Source organism: Zonotrichia albicollis, chromosome W (assembly GCF_047830755.1).
Source record: "Zonotrichia albicollis isolate bZonAlb1 chromosome W, bZonAlb1.hap1, whole genome shotgun sequence".
NCBI classification, from domain to species: Eukaryota; Metazoa; Chordata; class Aves; order Passeriformes; family Passerellidae; genus Zonotrichia; species Zonotrichia albicollis.
The window spans coordinates 15,999,773-16,023,175 of record NC_133859.1 but is presented as its reverse complement, the minus strand read 5'-3'; the positions used below and the strand labels follow the sequence as shown (position 1 = coordinate 16,023,175).

At 39.2% G+C, this 23,403-nt stretch overlaps 1 protein-coding gene across 4 annotated transcripts; it reads left to right on the top strand.

Moving 5' to 3' along the window:
* Positions 1-268: 268 nt before the first annotated feature.
* Positions 269-23,403, top strand: LOC141726836 (AN1-type zinc finger protein 5-like). Of its 4 annotated transcripts, none has more exons than XM_074531939.1 (7): positions 269-645; positions 6,407-6,511; positions 6,599-6,762; positions 7,150-7,261; positions 8,061-8,158; positions 21,157-21,282; positions 22,269-23,403. In XM_074531939.1, exons 3-7 carry the CDS (start codon positions 6,606-6,608, stop codon positions 22,415-22,417), a joined length of 642 nt encoding a protein of 213 aa, XP_074388040.1. In that variant the 5' UTR covers positions 269-645; positions 6,407-6,511; positions 6,599-6,605; the 3' UTR covers positions 22,418-23,403. The 4 variants fall into 4 exon arrangements, with proteins under 4 accessions (XP_074388040.1, XP_074388041.1, XP_074388042.1 ...); XM_074531941.1 differs by lacking the exon at positions 269-645 and adding an exon at positions 1,329-6,025; XM_074531940.1 differs by lacking the exon at positions 6,407-6,511 and having other exon boundaries at positions 270-645.

Genomic DNA, 23,403 nt, shown 5'->3' with positions numbered 1-23,403 from the left:
TATATAAAAAGAAACACACACAGAACTCAGAATGAAAACTTTTTAAAAAACATTCCTTCTCTCTCTACTAAATTTCTAATACATCTACCTTTCAGATCACTAACTCTTAGTCTATTACTACCTTTTAGATAATTAATTCTCAGTTTATCAAGGAGAGTTTTTCTTGTACTATAGGCTTTTTTTGGAAACACAGTTGAGACATCTTGTGTTTTTTTTGTCACACGTGGCACTGCCTGTATAGTCCCTAGTCTCAGGGAGGGAGAGGTTGGTGACTCCGCAGGCAAAGGCGACGGTACTGTGAGCCGCTTCACGTGTGTTTCGTGCTCTCTTTCCCCTTGTGTAGGACCGCGCTGGCGTGTAGGCCTCAGCAACAGCCAGGAGGAGGCGGAGCTGACGCGAGCGGACCAGCTGGTTCAGATCCCTCCTTCATCCACCCTTCTTCCTCAATTCTTTCTCTTTTTTGCGTCTTCTTTTCGTCTTTCTCCTGTGCGCTGCGTGTCTCATTCCGTGCTGCTGCCGCAGAAGGAAAGTGGTGGTGGCACCGCCAGCTTCTTGCCCTTCGCTCTCCCAGAAACAGTCTGAAGCCATCTGCAGCGCCTCCGGCATCGGCAGTAGGGTTTCTGCTCCGCCCCCTTCCAGGAGCAGGTACGCGGGCGCTGAAGGGTGGCTGCGGGAGAATGCGGATTTGATTTTTGAGAGCTATAAGCGCGGTGGCGTTGTGCGCAGAGGAGCGCCGCGGGGGGTGCTTGGGCCTCCCCGGGGCGCTTTTGCTGCCTTCCGCGAGGCGAGGGCTGGCAGGGCGTCTGTCGTTTTCCCCGGCGGACTCTTTCACTCTGATGCGGCGGGAGGCCGGGGGCTATGATGGCACACACACTACTACTCCCTCCTTAGTTGGGGCAGACAGGGAGCGAGACAATGAGGCTTCCTCAGTCCTCGCTGGGAGAGGAGCTGGGTTTATTTGTTTGTTTTTTTTCTCCTTAGACCAGTAGCCTCCACGTCTTTTGTGTTTTGGTGTCGGGAGGGGCTGGGGCGAGTCGGGTGTGTGGAGGCGATGGCGACTAAAACATACTACGCTTTGAGCACTTGGCGGTGCCGCCCTTTTTGTCTGGATTATCGAGCTGCATTTAATTGTCATTGGGAAATGCCTGGGTTTGATTCGCGTTCTTCGCATATACTTCGTCTTTTTGCTTCACCTAGATTACTGTTAGAGAGGTGTATGCCTGAAATATCCTTGCTGGGGTTTTTTGTTTTGAGTTTGGTTTTTTTATGGTCCATTTTCTAGATGAGGATGTTCAGGTAAATAAATATTTATTTAACCAGCTCGTTTAGGTTTTATTATTGATTTAACATTAGTTAGTATTTGTATTCCCTTTATTATATTAAGTAATTTAATTAATCTAATACCTAAAGGGGGCCTACAATAAAGTAGGAGAAGGATTTTTTACAAGGGTGTGTAGTGATAAGAAAAGGGGGAATGGCTTTTAACTAAAAGAGGGTAGGATTAGATATTAGGAAGAAATTCTTTTCTATAAGGGTGGTGTGACACTGGAACAGGTTGCCCAGAGAAGTTGTGGATTCCCAATCCCTGGAAGTGTTCAGGTCCAGGCTGGATGGGGCCCTGAGCAACCTGATCTAATGAAAGATTCCCTGCCTGTGACAGAGGGTTGCAACTAGATGATTTTTAAGGTGCTTTCCAACCCAAACCATTCCAGGAGTCTGTGAAGTAGTAGGGTAACCTAAAATGCTTTTATTATGTATTTCACGTAGTTCATAAGTTGTAGTTTCTTGGAAGTGCACTTGGTGTGCACAAAAGCTTAATTATATTTGCCACTCAATCTAAATATCTGCTGTTATTAGACGCAGATAGAATTGACTTTTGCCTCAGTTTAGTTGTAATTTGAAATTAAAAGATGTCTTAGTTATGAGACTGTTAACTTTAATAGTAACAAAGTATTTATGTTCACCTTTTAGTTTGTCTGGGTAAATTTGCCAGTAACTGTGAATGTCAGTGGTGTAAATTACTGTTTGAGTTAACACACTGAATTAAAGAGCTTCTTTTTATTGGGAGGTCAGGGTTAAACAGGGACATCTTTTAAGTGTTAAGACTCTTTTTGGAGGTAAGAGAGATCATGATATTTTTTGTAAAGGTTTGGTTGCAACCAGTCAACCAAAAGATTGGGGAATGTAAGGTTGTGAGAGCGTAATATGTTAGGTCTGATCATAGCCAGTTTTTTGTTCTTGCTGTGAAATAGAGATGAAAATGTCTGAGGTGACTGCCTCATGATGCTGCATTTTCTTGATTGAAGTATCTGCACTCCCTTTTCCTCTAGAAAAGAAGCTGTAGTTGTGTAAATTGAATTTCATGTTTTCCTCTTATAGTGGATATATGCTTGGCTGCTTCCGTTCTGTGGGGCTGTAGGAGTTGGCAGCTTTCAGAGATATAAATAGAAGCTGATTTCAGAGGCCCCTGTTGACAAGGTTTTGTGTCTGAGCCTTTAGATTAGTCTGTCACACTGCAGCCTTGTGACAGGCAGAAGCTAATGTGCTCAACCATGTGATCCAAGTGTTATGATCCAATTATTAATTTAGAGAGGTGCCTCTGCCCAAATTAAGGTGCAAATGAGAGCATAGGTTGAAGTCAATAGTATGGATTTTATTGAATAGTAAATGTGAGAGAGAGAGCTAGACAGAAATATAAAAAGGTGTGGGGGGAGAGAGAGTGACAGATTAAGTAGAAAACTTCACTCTGGATCCTGACGGTGTCCTGTTGATCCTCTTCTTCTCTTCTCAGTGGTGAGGGTCCAGCAAAACAGAGTTCAATGAATTAATATACGTTTGGGCCAGGTGAGAATGTCTAGGTGCCTCCCCTGGGGAGGGCAAGTTTGACACTGCCTCTTGCAACAGACTCTGGATCTGTTGCATCGCTTTGCATCATGTGCAGTTGTCTGTTGCAAGGCCTCAGGAACCAGTCTGGGGGACACTTCGGGGGTCTTTGATGGCTTATGACACCTTCTCAGCTGCTTCTCATATGAATGTTCTGTGTGTATTTGGCCTGCCCAGGGTGGGAGGCATTTACAACTGAGACAGTTAGTGTAAAAGAGGGTGGATATTCACTCCCTCTGACCAGAGGTTATACCACACACCCAAAAACTCTCCTCCTTCCCCCTTGGTTGGGGAGAGTGTGTGCAAACCTGGCCTCAGCAGATGAGCCCGTGGGCTATGGCCTTCTTCCCCCCCAAACCCAGCCAGAGCTGATTTTCAGGACAGCTGTTAGGTTTGGCTTTCTTGTGGATACATTCTTCTCCCTCAGCCTTCTTTACTTCTCCCTAGACCTGAGATAATTGGACAGTAGTGTCACCTTTATCTTATCTCAGGTTCCATTAGGCAGCTTAACTCATAGTCCAAGGTTCCAGTCAGGAAGCATATTCAGGGAGGGGTGGGCTTTGGTGGTCACAGCTTCTTTATACAGTTTTGCCATAATAAGCAATAAGTTTTTCATAACAATGTTTAAGCTATTAACCATAATATTTCAGTCTCTCACACCAAGTTTCTGAGAAAAGTTCAGGAAAGCAGATACATAATGGTATTCACTTGTTTTTCAGGGTAACAGAACTGCATTTGCAAGGCCTTAGGTACTTACTGATCTTATAAAAGTTAGTAAGGAAGAATTGCAGAAGTCTGTAATCTGTCTTTTCAGAAAACTTTACTTTTGCTGTTGGTTCAAAATATTAAATGGCATATTTTAGTGTTCTGATTATTAGATTAAACTCTGGAAAGTGTATTATAACCTAGACAGGTGATATCTAGACCTTAAAAAGTGAAAAAAACCAAAATTTCTTAAGCATTTAATGACAATAATTTTTTTTAATAAGCAGCATGTATTTCAGGTAGTGAAGGACTGTGCTGAAAAAGAGCTATAAAGACTCATTTGTAATATGCTCATATCATCATTAATACCTAAAATTACTAAGTGCTGAAAGATTCTAATTTGAGAGTGGACCAAGTAAAATGAGATTGATGCTGATAGTGTGTGGTAGCACTTTTGATAGTGCTTTGAGTGTACCTGCATGTAATAAGGCCAGAAGTACAGTCTTTACTTGTGTTATAATAACATAGAGCTACAATAATGATGCAAATATTTTTTAACGTCTTAGATTTTCTGTTGTGTCCACTGGTTTGGTGTATGGCTGTAAAACTGCAAACTCTTAAGTGGTATATCAGAATAAGTGCAAATTTGCTTTGTAGTACTGAAACAAAGTTATAAATTGTTGAAATTCTGTGACCGCCAGCAGGCAAGCAGATTGATTTTACTATTTTCTCCCGTTGAATTACTTTGATCCCAGAAGTTTAGATTAACTAGACAAATACTGCTGTCAATTACAGTTGTCATACTGTTGAGATATATGGTTATAGCTTGTAGTATGGCTTCTTTAAGTTATGAAAAGTATTTCTTTATACACTAGAGTTAATTAATGTTTGGTATGCTTGAGTTTTCATAAGCATCAGCAGACAAATATCTTGTTTTGTGGCTGCCCTTTAAGAGGAAGGCTGTAATCTGGAGTTTTCACTAAAATGTCTAAGTGCTATAGGCACTAAATTTAAATTTTTGGAGGACAAGTGTGTCCTCAATTTGTAGTAGATTGCTTGATTATTATAGTCGTAGTTCCCAGTGGCAATAAAACTAGGATTTGATTGCTATATCAGTTTTTCTACTAGCCTTGTTTTGCAGAGGTCAACTGCCAGCGAAGGTGAAGTATTTTTATTCCTAACTTTTGCAGTTGATGGCAGAGATGAGGGTTAGAATTATCTATCTTTGAAAGATGCAGAAGTCTGCCTATATTTTAATGACAAAAGATTTAACTGGCTCTTTGGAAATGCATATAGTGTGCAAATGAATGTATGCAACAGTCTAAAATAGTTTTCTTTTTCTTGGAAGAGCAAAATTTGGTTTAAGCATATTTCAGTAATGCTTTTGGATCATCTGTTTTGCGGGCTTACTGTATGTATGTTGTTGCTAGTTAATATTCAGTGTTGGGCTTTGTATGGAACTTAAGCAAAGGTAAACGTCTTGTTATAGAAACATCTCCTAAAGATATAAAATCCAATTTTAAAATTACTGTTGCCCATCCTTCAGTGATTTTTGTTTTGTTTAACAAATGTATTTTGAAAGTACAAACTGCTAACAATGTTATTAGCATCAGAATGATACAAGATCACCATTACTGAAAAAGTGGAGCAGTTCTTCTGGAGTCTGCAAAGATAAACTGTGCTAATTACCAAAACTATTTAGTAGACCCAAACTTGGTCTTGCTTGTTTTACCCATCTAGCTGTGGTTTGTTTGGGTTTTTTTCTACCCTGTAAGTGCTCAGAGGTTAATAATTTTTTTGTTGGCCAGTTAAATTTGGTCGTAATCTGCACACATAGTTTGGTTTCTGATAAGTGTATTGCTTATCAGTTTTACTGTGTGTATTAGGTTTGTGTGGCAGGGTTTTGGTAGCAGGGGCCATGGAGTGGCTTCTGTGAGAAGCTGCCAGAAGCTTCTGCTATGTCAGAATCAATGCCAGCTGGCTTTCAGATGGATCTGCTGCTGGCCAATCAGCAATGGTGATAGCACCTCTGTGATAACATATTTAAGAAGAAGGGGAAAACTGCTGCACAACAGCAGCTGGAAGAGAGGAGTGAGAATGTGTGAGAGAAACAACTCTGCAGGCTCCAAGATCAGTGGAGGAGGTGCTCCAGGTGATGGAGAGGGGGCTATGACCCTGAGGGAAGCCCATGATGGAGCAGGTTTGCTGGTAGGACTTGTGACCCCGTGAAGGACCCACACTGGAGCAGTCTGTTCCTGAAGGACTGCACCTCATGGAAAGAAAAAGTGGAAGGGACCCACACTGAAGCAGTTTGTGAAGAACTGCAGCATGTGGGAAGGACCCACATCAGAGACATTCATGGAAGACCGTTCCCTGTGGGAGGGCCCCCACATTGGAGCAGGGGAAGAATGTGAGGAGGAAGGAACAGGAAAGACATGTAATGAACTGACTGCTACCCCCATTCCTTGTGATGCTGGGGGATGGAGGGGTGGGGGAATAGAAAAATTGTGAGTAAAGTTTAGCCCAGGAAGAAGGGAAGTGTGTAGGGAAGGCGTTTTAACATTTGATTTTGTTTTCTCATTATCCCACTCAGGTTTAATTGATAATAAATTAATTTTTCCCAAGTTGAATCTGTTTTGTTTGTGATGGTGATTGGTGAATGATCTCCCCTCTCCTTATATCAACTCATGAGCCTTTCATTGTCTTTTTCTTCACTTGTCCAGTTAAGGAGGGGGAGTGATAGGGCAGCTTGGTGCACACTTGGCATCCAGCCAAGGTCAACCCACTAAACTATGATAATGTTTTTTACCTCTCTTAGATGTTCCTGACAATGTTACTTATCAATACAATTGAAGTATTGAATTATATATTAACATCCATATAGCCATCTTTAAAAATGCTGATATCACTTTTTGTGGGCAAGGTAAGCAGATCTACTTTAATTCTATAACCCTGTAATCGATTTTGGTGAAATGACAGTTCTTAATGCAGTTCTTGGTTTTATTTACAGAATTGAAATGGCTCAGGAGACAAACCAGACCCCAGGGCCTATGCTGTGTAGTACAGGATGTGGATTTTATGGAAATCCTAGAACAAATGGCATGTGTTCTGTTTGCTACAAAGAACATCTTCAGCGACAGCAGAATAGTGGCAGAATCAGCCCAATGGGTAAAGGTTTGAGACGTGGTTTTTTTTGTGTGTGACTTGAAAACATAATGTGTAGGTGATGAGATGTATTCAGGGGATCTTCTGATAGCTGCATATTAAAACTATGAATATCAAAGGAGATAATACTTTAAATCACAATAAAAATGCCTTTTTATGTAATATATTCTGGCCCACTTGGTGTTGAACCTTAAGTTGAATTTTTACTTACTCTCTGCTACAGTTGTGTTTTTATACAATCCTTGTGTTTTGGTCATTAACAATATAGCCTATATTAAGAAGATGCAGTAGAATGAGGAAGGATTTGAAATGGTTCATAACTGTATTAAAATCTGCTTGACTAACTTGTATTCTATGCTTTGCTTATAATTAACTTCTCAAATTTCTGTTATATAGGGACAGCTAGTGGTTCAAACAGTCCTACCTCAGACTCTCCATCTGTACAGAGAGTCGATGCTAGCTTAAGCAACTGTGAAGGTACTGCTAGTAGCACATCTGGAAAATCAAGGTAAGATTATAGAATCATTTAGGTTGGAAAAGACCCTTAAGATAATCAAGTCCAACCATTAACCTGACACTGCCCAGTCCACCACTAAACCATGTCCTTAAGTGCCACATCCACACGGCTTTTAAATACCTCCAGGGATGGGGACTCAACCACTTCCCTGGGCAGCCTCTTCCAATGCTTGACCACCCTTTCAGTGAAGAAATTTTTTCTAATATCCAATCTAAACCTCTCCTGGCACAACTTGAGGCCATTTCCTCTTGTCCTATCCCTTGTTACTTGAGAGAAGAGATCAACTCTCACCTCACTACAGCCTCCTTTCAGGTAGTTGCAGAGAGCAATAAGGTCTCCCCATAGCCTCCTTTTCTCCAGGCCAAACACCCCCAGCCCCCTCAGCCACTCCTCATAAGACTTGCTTTCTAGACCCTTTACCAGATGAAGGTATTATTTTGAGGTTTCAATGAACTGTGAGTATATAGCAAGTTAAAGTGACGTTGCCTTGTTACAGAGAGTTTCTGCAGAGGAAAAAGTGACAGTGCACTTTACAGTGCTTTATGAATCTTTATAAATTAGGACTAATTAGTGTTTGGTATTGGACTACTACATTTATAAGGACATTTCTGGTTTATCTGGGGAAATATTTGCTACAGTTTGCCTAGTTTCTTCTTGGGAAGAGACATAGAAGTACAGGTCAAGAATGTGTATCAATAATAACAGATTGGGTAGTCTGATGGATTTTGACAGTTTAAGCTCTTATGTACTCTAAACTAATGTAATCACCCATTTCACTGTATGTAAACAGAAATGTGCCTGTTGCTGCTTTGCCTGTAATGCAGCAAATGACAGAAATGAGCATTTCAAGAGAGGAGAAAGTATCACCAAAAACAGACATCGAGCCAGGTATGTTTGCAGAGTAACACTGGATACAACTGGCTTAACAGAAGCTGACAATTTATTTACTTTCTCTTAAGTAGGCATCTTTGTGGTGATTGTCTTGAGGAAATGTTAATTATGAATGCTTCTTGAGTATTAATACTCTCAGAATCAAGAAGACTTACTAGTGCCAGAACATAGTTTTCAGACGTGTTCAATTTTAGTACATAACTTTTGACATTTGAGGAGCATTTTGGCTATCAAACCTTCATTTTTAAAAGTAAGACACTGAAGTTGTATATGGGTGCAAGATGTTCAATTTTGAAGTCAGTGTTGATTTCTTTATAAAGCCTAGCAGTACAATTTCTGCTGACTTGTGGCTATCAAAATGGTTTGTTGCATTTGAAGAACAGGGTTCTTAATTCTATTTTACAGAAGGATGAGAATAGGGCAGAAGGGAATACTTGATTTAAAATACTAACAAAGACTGCTAAAGGGTCTTGGACTAAGTGAGTAATCAGTAGATATAACTGAAATGCTGTTGTGTGAATATGGAGTACTTACAGCATTAATTGCTTAGTAAGAATGTTCAATTTTAAAAAGCGAGCAAATTCATGCTTCTTATATGGCAGTTTATTCAAATGGATATCTTAATGTACCTGTTTGATATCTATAGATATTGATACTTGTTAATTTTAATAGTTCTGAAAGTCTTAAAACATTGAAAGCTGATTTTTAACAGGAAAATGTGTTTGCTACAACTGAAGATAAAATTACTTCTACTTTTTTTGTGTTGAAAATTCCAGAATGTACCACTCAGCACTGTATACATGCATCTTTGTTTAGGACTGCTATTAATTACAGCTACTAGTTAATTGCTTGGGTTTTGTTCACAGGTTTTTACAATTTTAGTTGTCATGTTAAGTTAGAATTGTGACATGAAATAAATTACAGTTGCTTTTACTATATTCTTTTTTGGTTATGTACAGACTGAGGAGATTTTTGCACATTTCAGTGTTGCAGTGTGTTGCATATCCCAATATTTCAGCTTCCTGTAACTTGTGTTATCTGAAGTTATTGTATGTAACTTAGAAATTTATACTTTGTTACACTATTTATAAACCCATATTGTCTTATTATGTATTGGTACCTGAAAAAGTGATAGGCAGGAAAGGAAAACATAAATTGGTAGCAGTGGTCAAGTAATATCTGAATTTTCTTATTAAAACTGCCAATAGGGATTTGTCATTTTGCTAACTATGAAGGCCAGTCTTCTATTTATGTTGACTCAATATTCATTTTTTTATAACAGGACAACTAAATGGTAGTGTCACACACAACATTCTATTGATTAGAATAGGAGGAAGAAAAAAATCCCTAAAAGAAACTCAAGATAATAATCTTGCAGCTTGAAACTCTGAGTTGAAACCAGTCAAAGCTCTGTTAAAGCTTGTGTAGAGATAATAGGGAAAATGACTATGGAATTTAAAAGTTTGCTTTCCAAACTTCTATAACAAAATTTTCTTCCTTAGTACATATCATTAAATTCTTGAAACAGTCTTCAGCTGATCTAAAAATTAACTTGGAAGCAGATTTTAGACAGCACAGAATAGTGCCTTTGCTGGTTTTAGATTACTAAGCGTTTATCAGACATTTAAGATACAGCAAGTGTTTGCTGTATTTACTAGTATATTGATCCTGTGTCTTGCAGTCAAAAAAAGCTGGCCTCACCTTTTTATAAATCCCTATTGTGTTTGGGTTAGTTTCTTATTTTTCCTTTCTCTTTTTCTGCAGCATCCAATATGTGTGTTGGTCTCTCTTGAGGAGGAGCTGAAACAATAGTAGATAATTAATGTCACCTTGTAAAACAAAGCTAATACTTTCTATGAGATGTAATTCTCTAAGCTAATGCCTGTCATGATGTTGGTAATGAAAATACTTTAGTTTTATCTGTGGTCTCACCTTGGCAATTGAATTTCATAACTGTCTATTAGATGATAGGTCTGGAACAAACAATGTAGCCTTCAAGCAAAGTAGGTTTGGCTTTTTCTTTTCTTAAGCATTATGAAGACTTATTCTCCAATTCAAAGTTCTAAATAGTTAGGTCTGCACAATTGTCATTAAGTCTGTGGGCTAAAAGAATACTATCATGCTGTTTGGATTTTAAGCATCTGATTCCAGCGGGTTCTGAAGTTGAATAAAATTAATCCTAACAGGCTTGTATTTTCTTTTGTTTTTCTCAGGTTGAGGTTGTAATCTGGATTCTCATTTAGAACAAATCAGGTCTGAAGGCAATGAATCATATCTTAGCATTTGAAGGAAGAAAGGCATAACAGATATAACTGGCCTAGTTGGTTATAATTTAAATGTCTAACATACTATATTTTAACTTCTAGTTTCTTAGTTCAACTTTGTTGCTTGTTGTAGTTTTGTAATTGAATTGTGGCATGTGTTCAGTTGCTTATCTGATGAACTGTGTAGAAGTCAGTGAAATATAAATACCTTTCTATCAAAATTCCATAATTGGACATTAATTATAGAATGCATTTTATAGGCTTTTGATCTGCTTCTGCACTTCTTAACTAAGGATTTAATTTTTGTTCAGTTTTGACCATAGTCAGAATATACCCAAAATATTCTAGAGATATTGTTCATATTTGTGGGGTTTTTTCCCCATGTTAACTTACAGGAATTAAATGTCAAAACCCCCTTATATAACTAATTTACTTTCCTTGTGTTGATTATTGCATCAGAGCAATACTATTACTAAGTTGGTGAGATGACGGAAGTGAAGGGAGACGAGCACATCCTATTGATGATCATTGGTCTCAAATTTATTGATCCAACTTAGATACTTTTATAGTAGTGTTAATTAAGCTCATACACATTGCAAAAGCTAAGCTCATCATTGGTTACAGATTACATGTCAACCCCTCCTTTGTGGCTACATTCTCAAAATACTTGTGGTTTTCTTGTTGAGGCTAATACTTGTTTTTACATCCTGCTGTTGACTACATTCAAGGGCACCATGTTTTTCACAATGTTTTTCTTGTTATTTGCTCAAGGACGCAGTGTTGTTGTTTTTCTCATAAGGAAAAAGGCTGAGAACTTACTGCTTACAGCTGCTTTTTACTGCTTAAGCAGCTGTATATGATCATGGCCTTTTTCCTCAAGCCACGTCTGCACAAAAACTCTCCAACAGTGAGACATAGTAGAGGCCTCGAAGAAACCTGTTTTGTTTAAGCATATTTTTAAATGGCAATAAAAGATTCATACAAGAGAGCTGACTTGCATATTGAGCACTAAAACTCAACTGTTGTGAAAACAAATATGTTTAAATAATCATATTGTATCAAGTCATAGCATATTTCTCGCATTTTTGTGGGTCACTACCTTTCTGAATAAATCTCTCAGGGCTGTTAGTGTTTCCAGACTTAATTAGTGTACTGTGCATATCAAAAACCTTATTTTTCTGAACCCAGTAATAGCTTTGTTTTACAGAGCAATGTGGTGAGTTATCACTGAAGCCACAGCTGTGCAGTAGTGCTGCCTATGAAGAAGGTGAACTGGAACTTGAAATGTATATGGTCTTCTGTAAAATAAGTGTTAAAATTCTTCCACAAACACTGCTAACTTAGAGTCTTATTCCATCCATGTTGTAGGTTGCTCTTCCCATTCCTGCATGTTGTCATATAATGAAATTATTGAGATGATGGTGAGCTCATTTTTCTTTTGGCTCCATACCAAGCCAATATGATGTGTTATTTTAATGTTCAACACCACAGCTATCTTACATGCTGTTAAGGGATGCCCTCACTTATGTTACAGATAAAACCAGTAGCTTTGAAATTTACAGTGCGTTACAGATAATATTCTGAGTAATATGCTGAATATCTTATGAGCTATTGAATATTCAAGATGATAGATTATATTGCTTGCTTCTTGTTTTAATATCTGATTCTGATTTGTTTTCAAACATGGCTATAGTATTTAAACGTGGGTGCTATCTGTAGACAGCTCCTTTGTGGCTGTCAATAAAATCATCAGATATATCAACTTTTATTGTGTTCAAAATTACCTTCCCATTTCCCATGTCTGCTGTAGCTCAAGTAGATGCCCTCAATTGAAACAATTCTGAAATGGAGCTAATAATCTTGAAGTCTTGAAGCCGTCTATCTTGAAGAATACATCTGGAGACGAAACTGCTTGTCCTGTGCTTGTTGCAAATAACGTGCTATCATATCTTTTTGAGAGATGTGCAAAAGGCATCAAGTCTTGATGGCAGCCAATCTAAACCATATTTTAGTGTGATATTTAACAGGGGGATCTGTTATATTGATGTAAGAGTAAAAATATTCAGTGTGCCTGTTGAGCATGTGAGATTAGTTTCATGCTGCAGAATAATTTTATCCCAGTTCTTTGGCATCAAATTGAATATACAGTTTATTCTTTAGCATTTTATCATGGACAGGTAGATCAGCATAGCAGTTACAGTTTCTAAATAATAAAATATTCTCAAGTTTGATAAAGCATAATAAATACTGACCATCTTATTGACTCAAACTTTATATACAAGTCACTTGTGTTAATGTGCAGCACAAGAATTATGTAATTTGTAGTATAGTCTTCAGTTCTGGTGCTGTGGAAATGCTGTATGTTTTTCTGATGACTTTTGGGTGCTCTTTGTCTATTACCTTTATCCCTTCTTCTGTTTTATTTTTCCCAGCCTTTCTGTGGTAGGAGTTGGGGTTTACCTTAATGTAAAAGTAGTTAGAATGCTTAAAGCTTTTTTTTTTTTAATACTTTCAGACATTTCACTCTTCACTGGCATGCTTACTGCTTCCTATTACTGTGGAAGTTAATGCATTTTTTTTAACTGGTAAGGTACTATTTTGGCTAATTTGTTTGAGTATACAGGAAGCTTTTAAAACCTTGCTTTTACTTTAGTAGTCCTTTCTGGATTAATTTAATTTATTGCCAATTTAAAAAAATAGAGCATGATAGTAAGAAACAAAGAAAACTAAAAATGCCTTCCCTTCACCCCTTTCATCCTAGACCCATCTTTACTTCCAGATTCTTCTACCTCCTCTCCCTATATTATGAGTAATGCAGGAGGAAATGGTTGCAGTCAGTTCATAATTGTTCTCTGCTGTTCTTTCCTTCTTGCACATTTTACCTGCTCTAGCATGCGTCCCTCGCACAGGATGCAGTCCTTTATGAACTGCTCCAGCTGTATTGGTTTGTGTAAGGAAAACCACTGTCAGTTCTGACAGTCTAGTTACAGAACCACAGAATGGGGCAGGTTGGAAGGGCCTAGTGGGCCATCTGATCTGACCTCTCTCTTCAAGCAGGGTCATCCTGGAGCACATGGCACAGGATTGTGTCCAGGCACTTCCTGAATATTTCCAGTGAGGGAGACTCTACAACCTCTCTGGGCAAACTGTCCCTGTGCTCAGTCACCTGCACAGTAAAGAAGTTCTTCCTCATGTTCAGGTGTATCTTCCTGTGTTCCAGTTTCTGCCCAATGCCTCTTGTCCTATTGATTGTCACCACCGAGAAGAGCCTGACTCCATCCTCTTGACACCCTCCCTTCAGATACTTATAGACATTGATGAGGTCCCCTCTCAGTCATTCCTTCATGAGGTTGAACAGGCCCAGCTGCCACAGTCTATCCTCATAAGAGAGGAGCTCCATGTCTCTCTTGTACTGAGGAGCCCAGAATTAGACACTACTCCAGATGTGGCCTCATCAGGGCTGAGTAAAAGAGCAGGATCACCTCCCTCAGCCTGCTGGCAATGCTCTTCCTAATGCATCCCAGGATTCTGTTGGCCTTCTTGGCCACAAGGGCACTGCAGGCTCATGGACCCAGTCCTCCTCGACTAAGGGAGTCTTCCTTCTAACATAGCTTTACCTTGGTCTCCTGGGTCAAAGATCCCTGAGCGCTGATCTTGTCAGTGCAGACTGATGCAAAGAAGGCATTCAGTAACTCTGCCTTCTCTGAGTCCTCTATCACTGGGGTCCCCCCTCCATTTAGAAATGGTCCCCCATTATCCTTAGTTTTCCTTTTATCACTGATGTATTTGAAGAAGTCCTTGTTGTCCTTGACATCCTTGGCCAGATTTAATTCTTGATGGGCCTTGGTCTTCTTCATCTCATTTCTACTTACTCTGACAACCTCTTTATATTCATTCCAAGTGGCCTGATCCTGCTTCCACCTCCTGTGTGTTTCCTGTTTATGTTTGAGTAATTACAGGAGTTTTTTATTCATCCATGCAGGTTTCTTGTCCCCTTTACCTGATTCCTTGCTCATTGGGATGCATTGTTCTTGAGCCTATTAGTACAGTGATTATTGCTTTTTCAGAAGTCTCAGAGTCACTGTGGGTTTAATACTTTGGGGTCAGAGTAGCATTAGTCTTCCTATTTGCAGGACCTTTCTTTGTGTCAGTTGAACAGTTGTCATGCTGTGGCTTGTGGTTTACTTCTAATCATAAGTAATCTTGCTGTTCTCCCTCTGTCTGCTTTGAAGATGCATCTTACTTTCTGACTGAATGACGTAAATGTTCCCAAATATACAGTGCAACAGTTGTATTTGTGGAGGTTTTGTTTGTCTTTTTATTTCTCAGGCACTTTTTGTACTAGGATTAGATTGGTTCCTTATCCTAGCAGATTTATGATAATAGAATTGTAGAATTGTTTGAGTTGAAAGGGACCTTGAAGATCGTATAGTTCCAACCCTCTTGCCATGGGCAGGGAACCTTCCACTATCCCAGGTTGTTCAAAGCCCCATTCAACTTTGCCTTGGATACTTCCAGGGATGGGGCAGCCACAGCTTCTCTGCCACCCTGTGCCACGACCTCCCCAGCCTCACAGTAAAGAATTTCTTTTTAATATCTAATCTGAACCTACCGTCTTTCAATTTAAAGCCATTCCCCCTTGTTTTATGACTACATGCCATTGTAAAAAGTCTTGCTCCAGCCTACCTGTAGGCCCTCTAGGTACTGGAAAGCTGCTCTAAGGTCTTCCCTGAAACTTCTCTTTTCCAAGCTAAACAGCCCCAACTCTTTCAGCCTGTCTTAATGGGAGAAGTGCCCCAGCTCTCCTTCCTGAAGCCTTTCAGTGGCCCTTCTCTGGACTTGTATGAACAGGTCCATGCCAGTGTGCACTGGTCTTTGCTTGGACATTGAGTTGTTGACCACAACTCTTTGAGTGCAACCATCCAGCCAATTTCCTATCTACCAAGTGGTCCATCTGTCAACACTGCATCTCTCCACTTTAGGGACAAGTATGTTGTGTGGGGCAATACCAAATGCTTTGCATGAGCCCAGGTAGATTTTTTTTTGTCACTCTTCCCATATTTGCCAATCCTGTAACCCTTTCATAAAGATCTCCATGATTTGCCCTTAGTGAAGCCATGTTGGTTGTCACCAATCCCCTCCTTATTTCCTATGTACCTTAGCATAGTCTCCAGGAAGACCTGCTCCATAATTTTGCCAAGCACTGAGGTGAGATGGACTGGCCTGTAGTTTCCTGGGTCTTCCTTATTTCTGTTTATAAAAATGGGGGTTATGTTTCCCCTTTTCCAGTCAATGGGAACTTCGCTGGAGACTGCCATGGCTTCTCAATATGATGGATAGTGACTTAGCCACTTCATCCACTAGTTCTCTCAGGACTTGCAGATATTTCATCAGGTTCCATGGACTGGTGCACCTGCAGGTTCCTTAGATGCTTTCAAACCTGATCTCCTACAGTGGGTGCTTATTTGTTCTCCCAGTCCATGCCTTTGCCATCCAGGTCTTCATCCACCACTACCCCTAAGTCCTCTTATACAGGGATGATCTCAACCCCTGCATTCCCCAGCCTGTATTGATATTGGGGGTTCTCCTGACCCAAATGCAGGACTTTGCACTTTGCCTTGTCGAACCTCAGGAGATTCACATGGACCTACTTCTTGAGCTTGTCCTGGTCCCTCTGAATGGCATCCCCTGTGCCTGTTTTGTTGTTCCTGATGACACTGCATTTTACACTGCCTGTGATTAACTTATTGTTGTATTACTTAATAAAATTAAAAAATCATGTCCATTTCTGGAAACTTCTTTTTGCTCCCAAGTTCTTCAACCTTGTAGCAGGAGATCTGGTCTCCTAAAATTGAAGTGAAACAAACCTCATCTGGTAATCTGAGCTGGTAGTTGGCAAGAGAAATAACCTTGGTGGTGAAGAGAGCTACATGCCAACAGGACTTCTGTTAAGGCAATAAATCATGTTCTGGTGATAAAAGGCTTTGCTCCGTATGAATAGGATTATTGGTATTGAGGAGGCAGGTCTGCAGGTGACAGTAACAACCATTTTCCTACCATCGTTTCAGCTTTTGTCTAGTGATTTATTCCATGGCACTTTGAGTACTTTGCCTGATGATTAACACAGTATGATTTCTGGCATAAAATTTGTTTAATGTGTAGTAAAGGGAGCTTTTTGTGAGAAGCAGTTGTTGGGATAGTATCTGATGAATGTGGCTATTAATGTCATGTCAGAAGAACTAAAACTTATATTTCATTTGAGATAGTTTGATGAAAAAATGGGGGGTTGCTTTTATGTGTGAGCTTTAGTTAAAGGGTGTTGTCCCTGTTCTAGCTGTTATGCAAAGCTACTTGGAGGACTTCATTATTGAAACCCATTATTAGATCTAACTCTGCTGGCATAAAAGTGGGTGGATGCCTACTTTTTGCAGGTGTTATCTGTGTCAAGTAATAAATTGAACAATTCTGATTTAGGGGAACCTGTGAAATCTCCTTGTGTTGGGACCTTTTAGTTGCCCATTTATGCATGTTACCTGCTTTTTGTTTTTGGAATATGTTTTTAGTTGTGGAGAAAGGATCCTGTTTGGCACCTCTTTTCGGAAATGGGCCTTTGCACTTTGGATTATTATCATTGCTTCCTAGTTCCCAGGTTGCTGGTTGTGGCGGTGAACACCTGTCAGTTTCACAGAGTTCACAGAATATTATGAGTTGGAAGGGACCCACAAGGATTTCAAGTCCAGATCTTAAGTGAATGGCCCACAGAGGAAGCAAACCTGTTACCTTGGTGTTACTAGCACCATGCTCTTACCAACTCAGCTAGTCTCAGGGTCAGTATATTTATGTAGAGGAGGAAGTAAGTTTATTTGTAGTAGTTGATAACATTTTGACTTAGATGGATTTGTTTTTAATCTTTGTATTGTGACACAAAATTATCTAATACACTATTTCTTTGTCTTGATGGATCAGTGAGCTCAAATCTGGTCACTGCTGCACTTACACTGCTTCTTGTGAGGTTTGTTCTCCATTGGTTCAGGTGGTTCCTACTATAAGTACATCCTATACCATGTAACTCCAAACCCAGATTACAACAGTTTAAAGGCATATCCATTACAATCTCTACCCTTGATCCCTTTGTACCAGGCCATAGGGTTTAACATTGCAATGAACTCCTCCCCTTGCCCCTGGTCTGACTTGGATTTATTCACGGACTGCAGTCCCTTAGGAGTGTGCCTGCTCCAAGTGGAGCTTTATCTACAAGCCACAGTCTCTTTAGGGTATACCTTCTGCTGCACAGACTTATCCATAGCCACAGTTGCTTTGAGGTGCACCTGTTCCAGCATGGCCTTTTTCATGGGCCACAATTCTTTCAGAGATGTACCTGCTCCAGTGTGGCTTTACCCACAGCAACAGTCCCTTTAGGAGTGTACCTGCTATGTTACAGCACAATTCTTTCAGAGATGTACCTGCTCCAGTGTGGCTTTACCCACAGCAACAGTCCCTTTAGGAGTGTACCTGCTATGTTACAGACTTATCCACAGCCACAGATGCTTCAAGGTATTACCTCCTCCAGTGTGGACTTCTTGAGCCACAATCCCTTTAGAGGTGTACCTGCTCTGGCACAGATGTAACCATGGCCACAGATGCTTCAGGGTGTCCTGTTTCCATGGGGACTCATCCACAGGTCACAGTCCCTTTGACTTGAGTTCACACAGAGTTCCAGCCTGTCCAGCACAGCAGCAATGCACTGGCCATTTGCCAGCCCATGTGCATGCATGGTCATTGCTGTTATCAGAATGTTCCCAGGCACAGCAGAATAAGACAATAAGCAGTGAAAGCAAAAAGCAGCCACTAATGAGCACTAGAGTTTATTTTGCAGTCAGGCAAGCAAGCCCATGGCAAGCCCAGGAGCCTGCTGATTACTAGTTAAACAGCACTAACAGCTATAAATTTGACCTAGCACATTCCAGTCAAGTCTGTTGTTATCTCAAACTCTTCAAGCCCTTTGTTGGGTGCCAAAATGGTCTGTTGTGGTTTAACCCTGGTAGGCAGCTAAGCACACACAGCTGCTCACTTGCTCACTCCACCAGAGAATTGGAAAGTTCCCTTTTTCCATCTGCCATAGCTTATAACTAGCATTTCATTTTAAACAGACTGGTAATACAAAAAATCAAAAAGGAGCTTGATCATGCTGCTTGATTTGGGAGATGTTTAATCAATTTGTTAATTCCTGTCAGCTAAGGTGTGTGGTATCCAACAGGTTTACGTTGAGGTGTCAGTGTTTTTAACCTGATTTTTTTTGGTCATAGGCTTTCAACTAGAATATCTAATACTGAACACTACTTTCCTTGGGGTTTAAAGACGAGTTCAAAAGGTTATATCTGTTAATTTTGAAAATATTAATTGTCAAGGCAAAGGAATTGCTTAACTTAAAAAAAAAACAGCTGTTGAAATTACTCTGAAAAGTATTAATAGCAGTTATGATTGTAGTGCCATACCTTTGCTTTTTATTAATAGCATGCTTAAGTATGGAAAAAACATTATATATCCAAGACTGGATAGTATTGTTGTCCTCAGAATTAGCAAAATAGTGTTAATGCTGAACTCTTCACACTTTCTAGAAGAATCTATAGAGTATTCAAAAATAAAGTCAGTAAAGAGCTTGAGTTGTTCCCTAGTGTCCCGTCTCGGCTGTTCTAATGGCCTGGTAAGGCTCTGGATGGCCTTGAGGCAGCCCGCGCTCCAAAGGACGAAAGGAGTCTTCAGGTTTTTCAGTTCTTCAGAGTTGTTTATTAATTCTTATCTACAATATTTTCTCCCGGCCCGACAGAGGTCCGCACAGCAAGCCAGCCATGAGCACACTGACTGCCCTTGGGGCGGTCGCTTATTTTTATACTAAAAACTACGTGTAAGATATTTACCTTTTCTCCCCAATACCTTTCACCCTTATTGACAAGTGCACATTCAGTAAGATTCAATCTCAAAGTGCCACCATCACCATCGAAGATGGATGACAAGAAGAAGAAGAAGGAGGACAGGACACGCCCTAATTCCTCCATCTTGTCTCCTAGAACCCCCCTGTACCGAGATTCCAAAACCTGTGTTTTCACACTATAATTAATCTATCCCTTCACCACTTATCCCCGTGTGATCCTCCCATCCTCATACAGGTGTTGCGTCCTGTGCAGGGTCAAAGTCTAGCCACCAAACACTTCTGGCAACGTTCCAGGACTTCCGAGCCCCCCAAGGGTTGTCTCGGTGACTCTGCACATCAGGAATGATGTGCTGAGTTCCCACACCCTAGGACTTACAGCTATAATATTGTATAAGAAAATACTGATTCCCTGCATAAGACTTTTTGGGTATAAGCACTGAAAGTTCCTTGTTGCCTCTAAAAGTTTGTCACTACTGAATCTTGTTTACAATCTGAAATATGAACTGACTGGAGGCTCTATTTGTTCACTTCTACAGTGAATTGTGAAATGGGGCTTGGATCTGTGAGGCTTTGTGTTAGTAGTGATAGGCATATGAACATAATACAAATAAAATCTTATAAGAGCAAGTATTAATAGTAAGGATAATAAAATGTTAACTATAAGGGGTTCATGATGTTGATAAAAATCGACTTTCAGAATGCCATGCTTACTCATCTAAAAGGATCTCAACTAAGAAATCATATTTGTGAGCATAAAGTTGGTTACAAGAGAGTCCTTTAAACCTATAGTCTCAATCATTAATTATGGAGTATATTTTATAGTTTGCTCATTATTTTTAAAGCATTAGATGTAATCATACAATTGAGTGTCCAGGAATACTGAACAGGGACAGACTCTCTGGGTTGTATGCATTAAAGTTTGTATACAAACACATCTCCCTTGTGTTTCTTCTGCACTAATTTTGGTATTTAAAGAATTTTTAAAACAACTGATAAAAAATTTAATTTTTCAAAGAAAACTAACAGATCTACAGAAGGACCCATTTTTATTCTGCATAGAACTTGGATAAAAAGTGAGAAATGTAACCAAAAGTGTTCATGGCAAAGGCAATTGAAAAATAAACCATTTTGACTCAAACTGCTTGATCATTATGGTTGAATATAGTACAAGGATACTGATATCCAATGTAAATATATAGTTTTTTTCTTTAAATTACTGAAGAAAAGTGTCTGAAATAAGGGCTTTTTTGAGCTGTGTGGCTTGTTGTAGTATACTTGGTGTATCACAAAATCAGTGGTTTGAAGCTCAAGAATGTTAGGGGGTGTACTGTTTGAGGTTTTAGATCATCTGACTTTTCAAGTATTATGGCAGAGTAACTTGGTACTATGACAAAAAAGCATTACTGTAAATGTCCTTCATTTCTAAAATATGGTCCTATTGACTATTTTCCACAAGTATCCCCTCTGTTCAACAACTTAGACAGTGTTGTTATTGTTTTAGATTCATTTAAACTGGATCATATTACTTTTAATATTGTGTGTACAGGACCTACATGGGTGTATACAGGTGATAACACTAGGTATGCTGTATTTTCTAGATGATGGAACAGTGGGGAAAACTTGATAATTTTCTGTAGAGATAAAAGGGAAGTTAATAGAATACCTATTCTACTTACCACTTCAGACAATAAGCTTCAGGGTCTTAGTAGAGGGGATTTTACTGTTAATAAATACAAACATGCTAGTGAAGTCAAGAAAAGGAAAAAAATAACCTTTAATTCTTTTGCTTGCTTTAACAGTTGTTACTCAACCAAGCCCATCAGTTTCTCAACCTAGTACTTCACAGAGTGAAGAGAAAGCTTTTGAACTGCCTAAACCAAAGAAGAACAGATGTTTCACATGCAGAAAGAAGGTTGGCCTTACGGGTATGATAGTACTTTGTTAATATTGAATAGATTTATATTATTAGTTGCCTCTTACTAGATTGTCTTGGTTTGAAAAGACAGGTGTCGGCTAAGGAAGGCAGAAGCCTCCCCTGAAATGGAAAATGTAAACCCCTCCCTCCGAATTATTATAATTTTGAAATTAAAAGGCTTTCAGGGAAAGATATGGGAATAGGAATAACAGTTCTTTACTAGGAAAACTAAAAATACAAATGTAATAATACAAACAAAAAAAAACCCCAAACTACTGACAGAGTCAGAATACAACCTGACACCATGTGGGTCAGGGTGTTGGTAGCAGTCTAATTAAATGGTGGCTGCAGTCCTCCTGGAGTGACAGATGTGGTTCTGTTGAAGCAGTGATCCTGTAGAAGGGTGTAGTTTTCCTCTGAAGGTGTGGTAGTGGTGTAGATGGGCCTGGTCTTCCTCTGGGAATCCAGTGGAGAAGAAAGCTGCTCCTCTGGGAATGCAGTGGGAAAAGGCTACTCTGGTATCCCAAAATCTCTGATTATATCCAGGAAGGAATGCTTGGCTCCTCCCCCTGGGTGAGCATTTCACAATGGGATGATGTAATTTTATCAGTCCTGCAGTGACACTCAATGGCATATTAACAGAAGATATTTCCTGGAGGGAGGATTGGTTTGTGGAAGAGATAAAGAAAACTGCCCAATTACAGAAGATAACTGCCCTACCTCTGACAGATGGCAAATAGAATACACACATTATCTTTCAATCCAGGCCATTGATTAAATTTGTTGAAATCTGTAGGCATTAAATTTTTGCTTGCTGTCACAAAATCCATAATGTTAGATCCCTTAATAGAGTTGATATTTGAAAATATTCATTTCACTTAATCTGTTTGATACAGAAGATGTACATAGCCCCTTTGAACTGGGTAAACCCTTAATTTATAGCTTTCTTAAGTCTGAAGCTTCCTAGTGATGTTGTTTTTCATTTTCTTTATACAGGGTTTGATTGCCGATGTGGAAATTTATTTTGTGGACTTCACCGTTATTCTGACAAGCATAACTGTCCATATGATTACAAAGCAGAAGCTGCAGCAAAAATCAGGAAAGAGAATCCAGTTGTGGTGGCTGAAAAAATCCAGAGAATATAAGCTAGTCTATTTGTGAAAAGACTGACTTTTGTTTTATTTTAATATGTCCTATGAAAGCATTAAAGAGCATATGCATGGCCATTTTCCTTTGTTCTCCAAAGTTTTAATTTTAACCTTGTCTGTCTTAATGTTTTTTCACAATGTTTGGGTGTTTGTTGCAGGCTGAATTGGATAGATACAGTCCTTGAAATGTATATGCTCTCCTCAGAATATGATTGGATGGCTAGAACCTGCACAGGAATACACATGCACAGAAGACAGGCTCTAGTTCACATGTGCTAAATATATGTTTACCTAATGTTTGCCACAGATCTGCCTTTTGAGATGTTTAAGGTGTTTATGACTAGCCAAAGACTGTGCCTGTTTGAGAGAAGGATATGTCAGAAAGGCTGATGGTCTACTTCTATCCATTTGAAATCTTATTTTATTTTTCGTTTCCATGCTCCATTGTATTCCAGCAGAATATAAGACATGTAGAGGGCTCTACCATCCAGTAAGATGAGTGTTGGGGCCATATTTAATAAAAAGTAATTTAGCAATTGCAATGAGAAAAGTGGGAAAAAATCAGATATGTATGAGAAGAAAATTATTTTAGAACAGATAACTTTAGAATAATGAAAATTATAATAATTTCCCAAAGGAAATATCCTGTTAGAAACTTAAGAACTTTTCTGCAACAGTTGTCTGCTTTTCCTTGCATAGCTAATAGTGATGAGTAGCACAATATTGTGCTAAGATTGACTTAGAAAACAAAAACTATGGGTGGTATTTTTAGACATACCACAGCAACTCTATCAAGTGACACATGCACCTGTGTAAGTTGCAGAAGTATTTGAACAGTTTATTATTCATGTTCTTCTTAAATTCAGCACATTCTGGGTTCAAAAGATTGTTAGGAGCTTTTAAAGTTAAAAAAAAAAAAAGGTTTTAAATGTAACAATTGTTGTGTATGGGAATCAAACTCAACATGACTCCTGTAGACTTAA

What these genes read in the sequence shown, in the direction of transcription:
- LOC141726836 (XM_074531938.1), top strand. Translation starts at nt 6,561, where the DNA reads ATGACAGTTCTTAATGCAGTTCTTGGTTTTATTTACAGAATTGAAATG. An exon ending in TGGCAGAATCAGCCCAATGG is followed by an intron (nt 6,757 to 7,149) that starts GTAAAGGTTTGA and finishes TCTGTTATATAG; the next exon opens with GGACAGCTAGTGGTTCAAAC. An exon ending in AAAGAAGGTTGGCCTTACGG is followed by an intron (nt 21,283 to 22,268) that starts GTATGATAGTAC and finishes TTCTTTATACAG; the next exon opens with GGTTTGATTGCCGATGTGGA.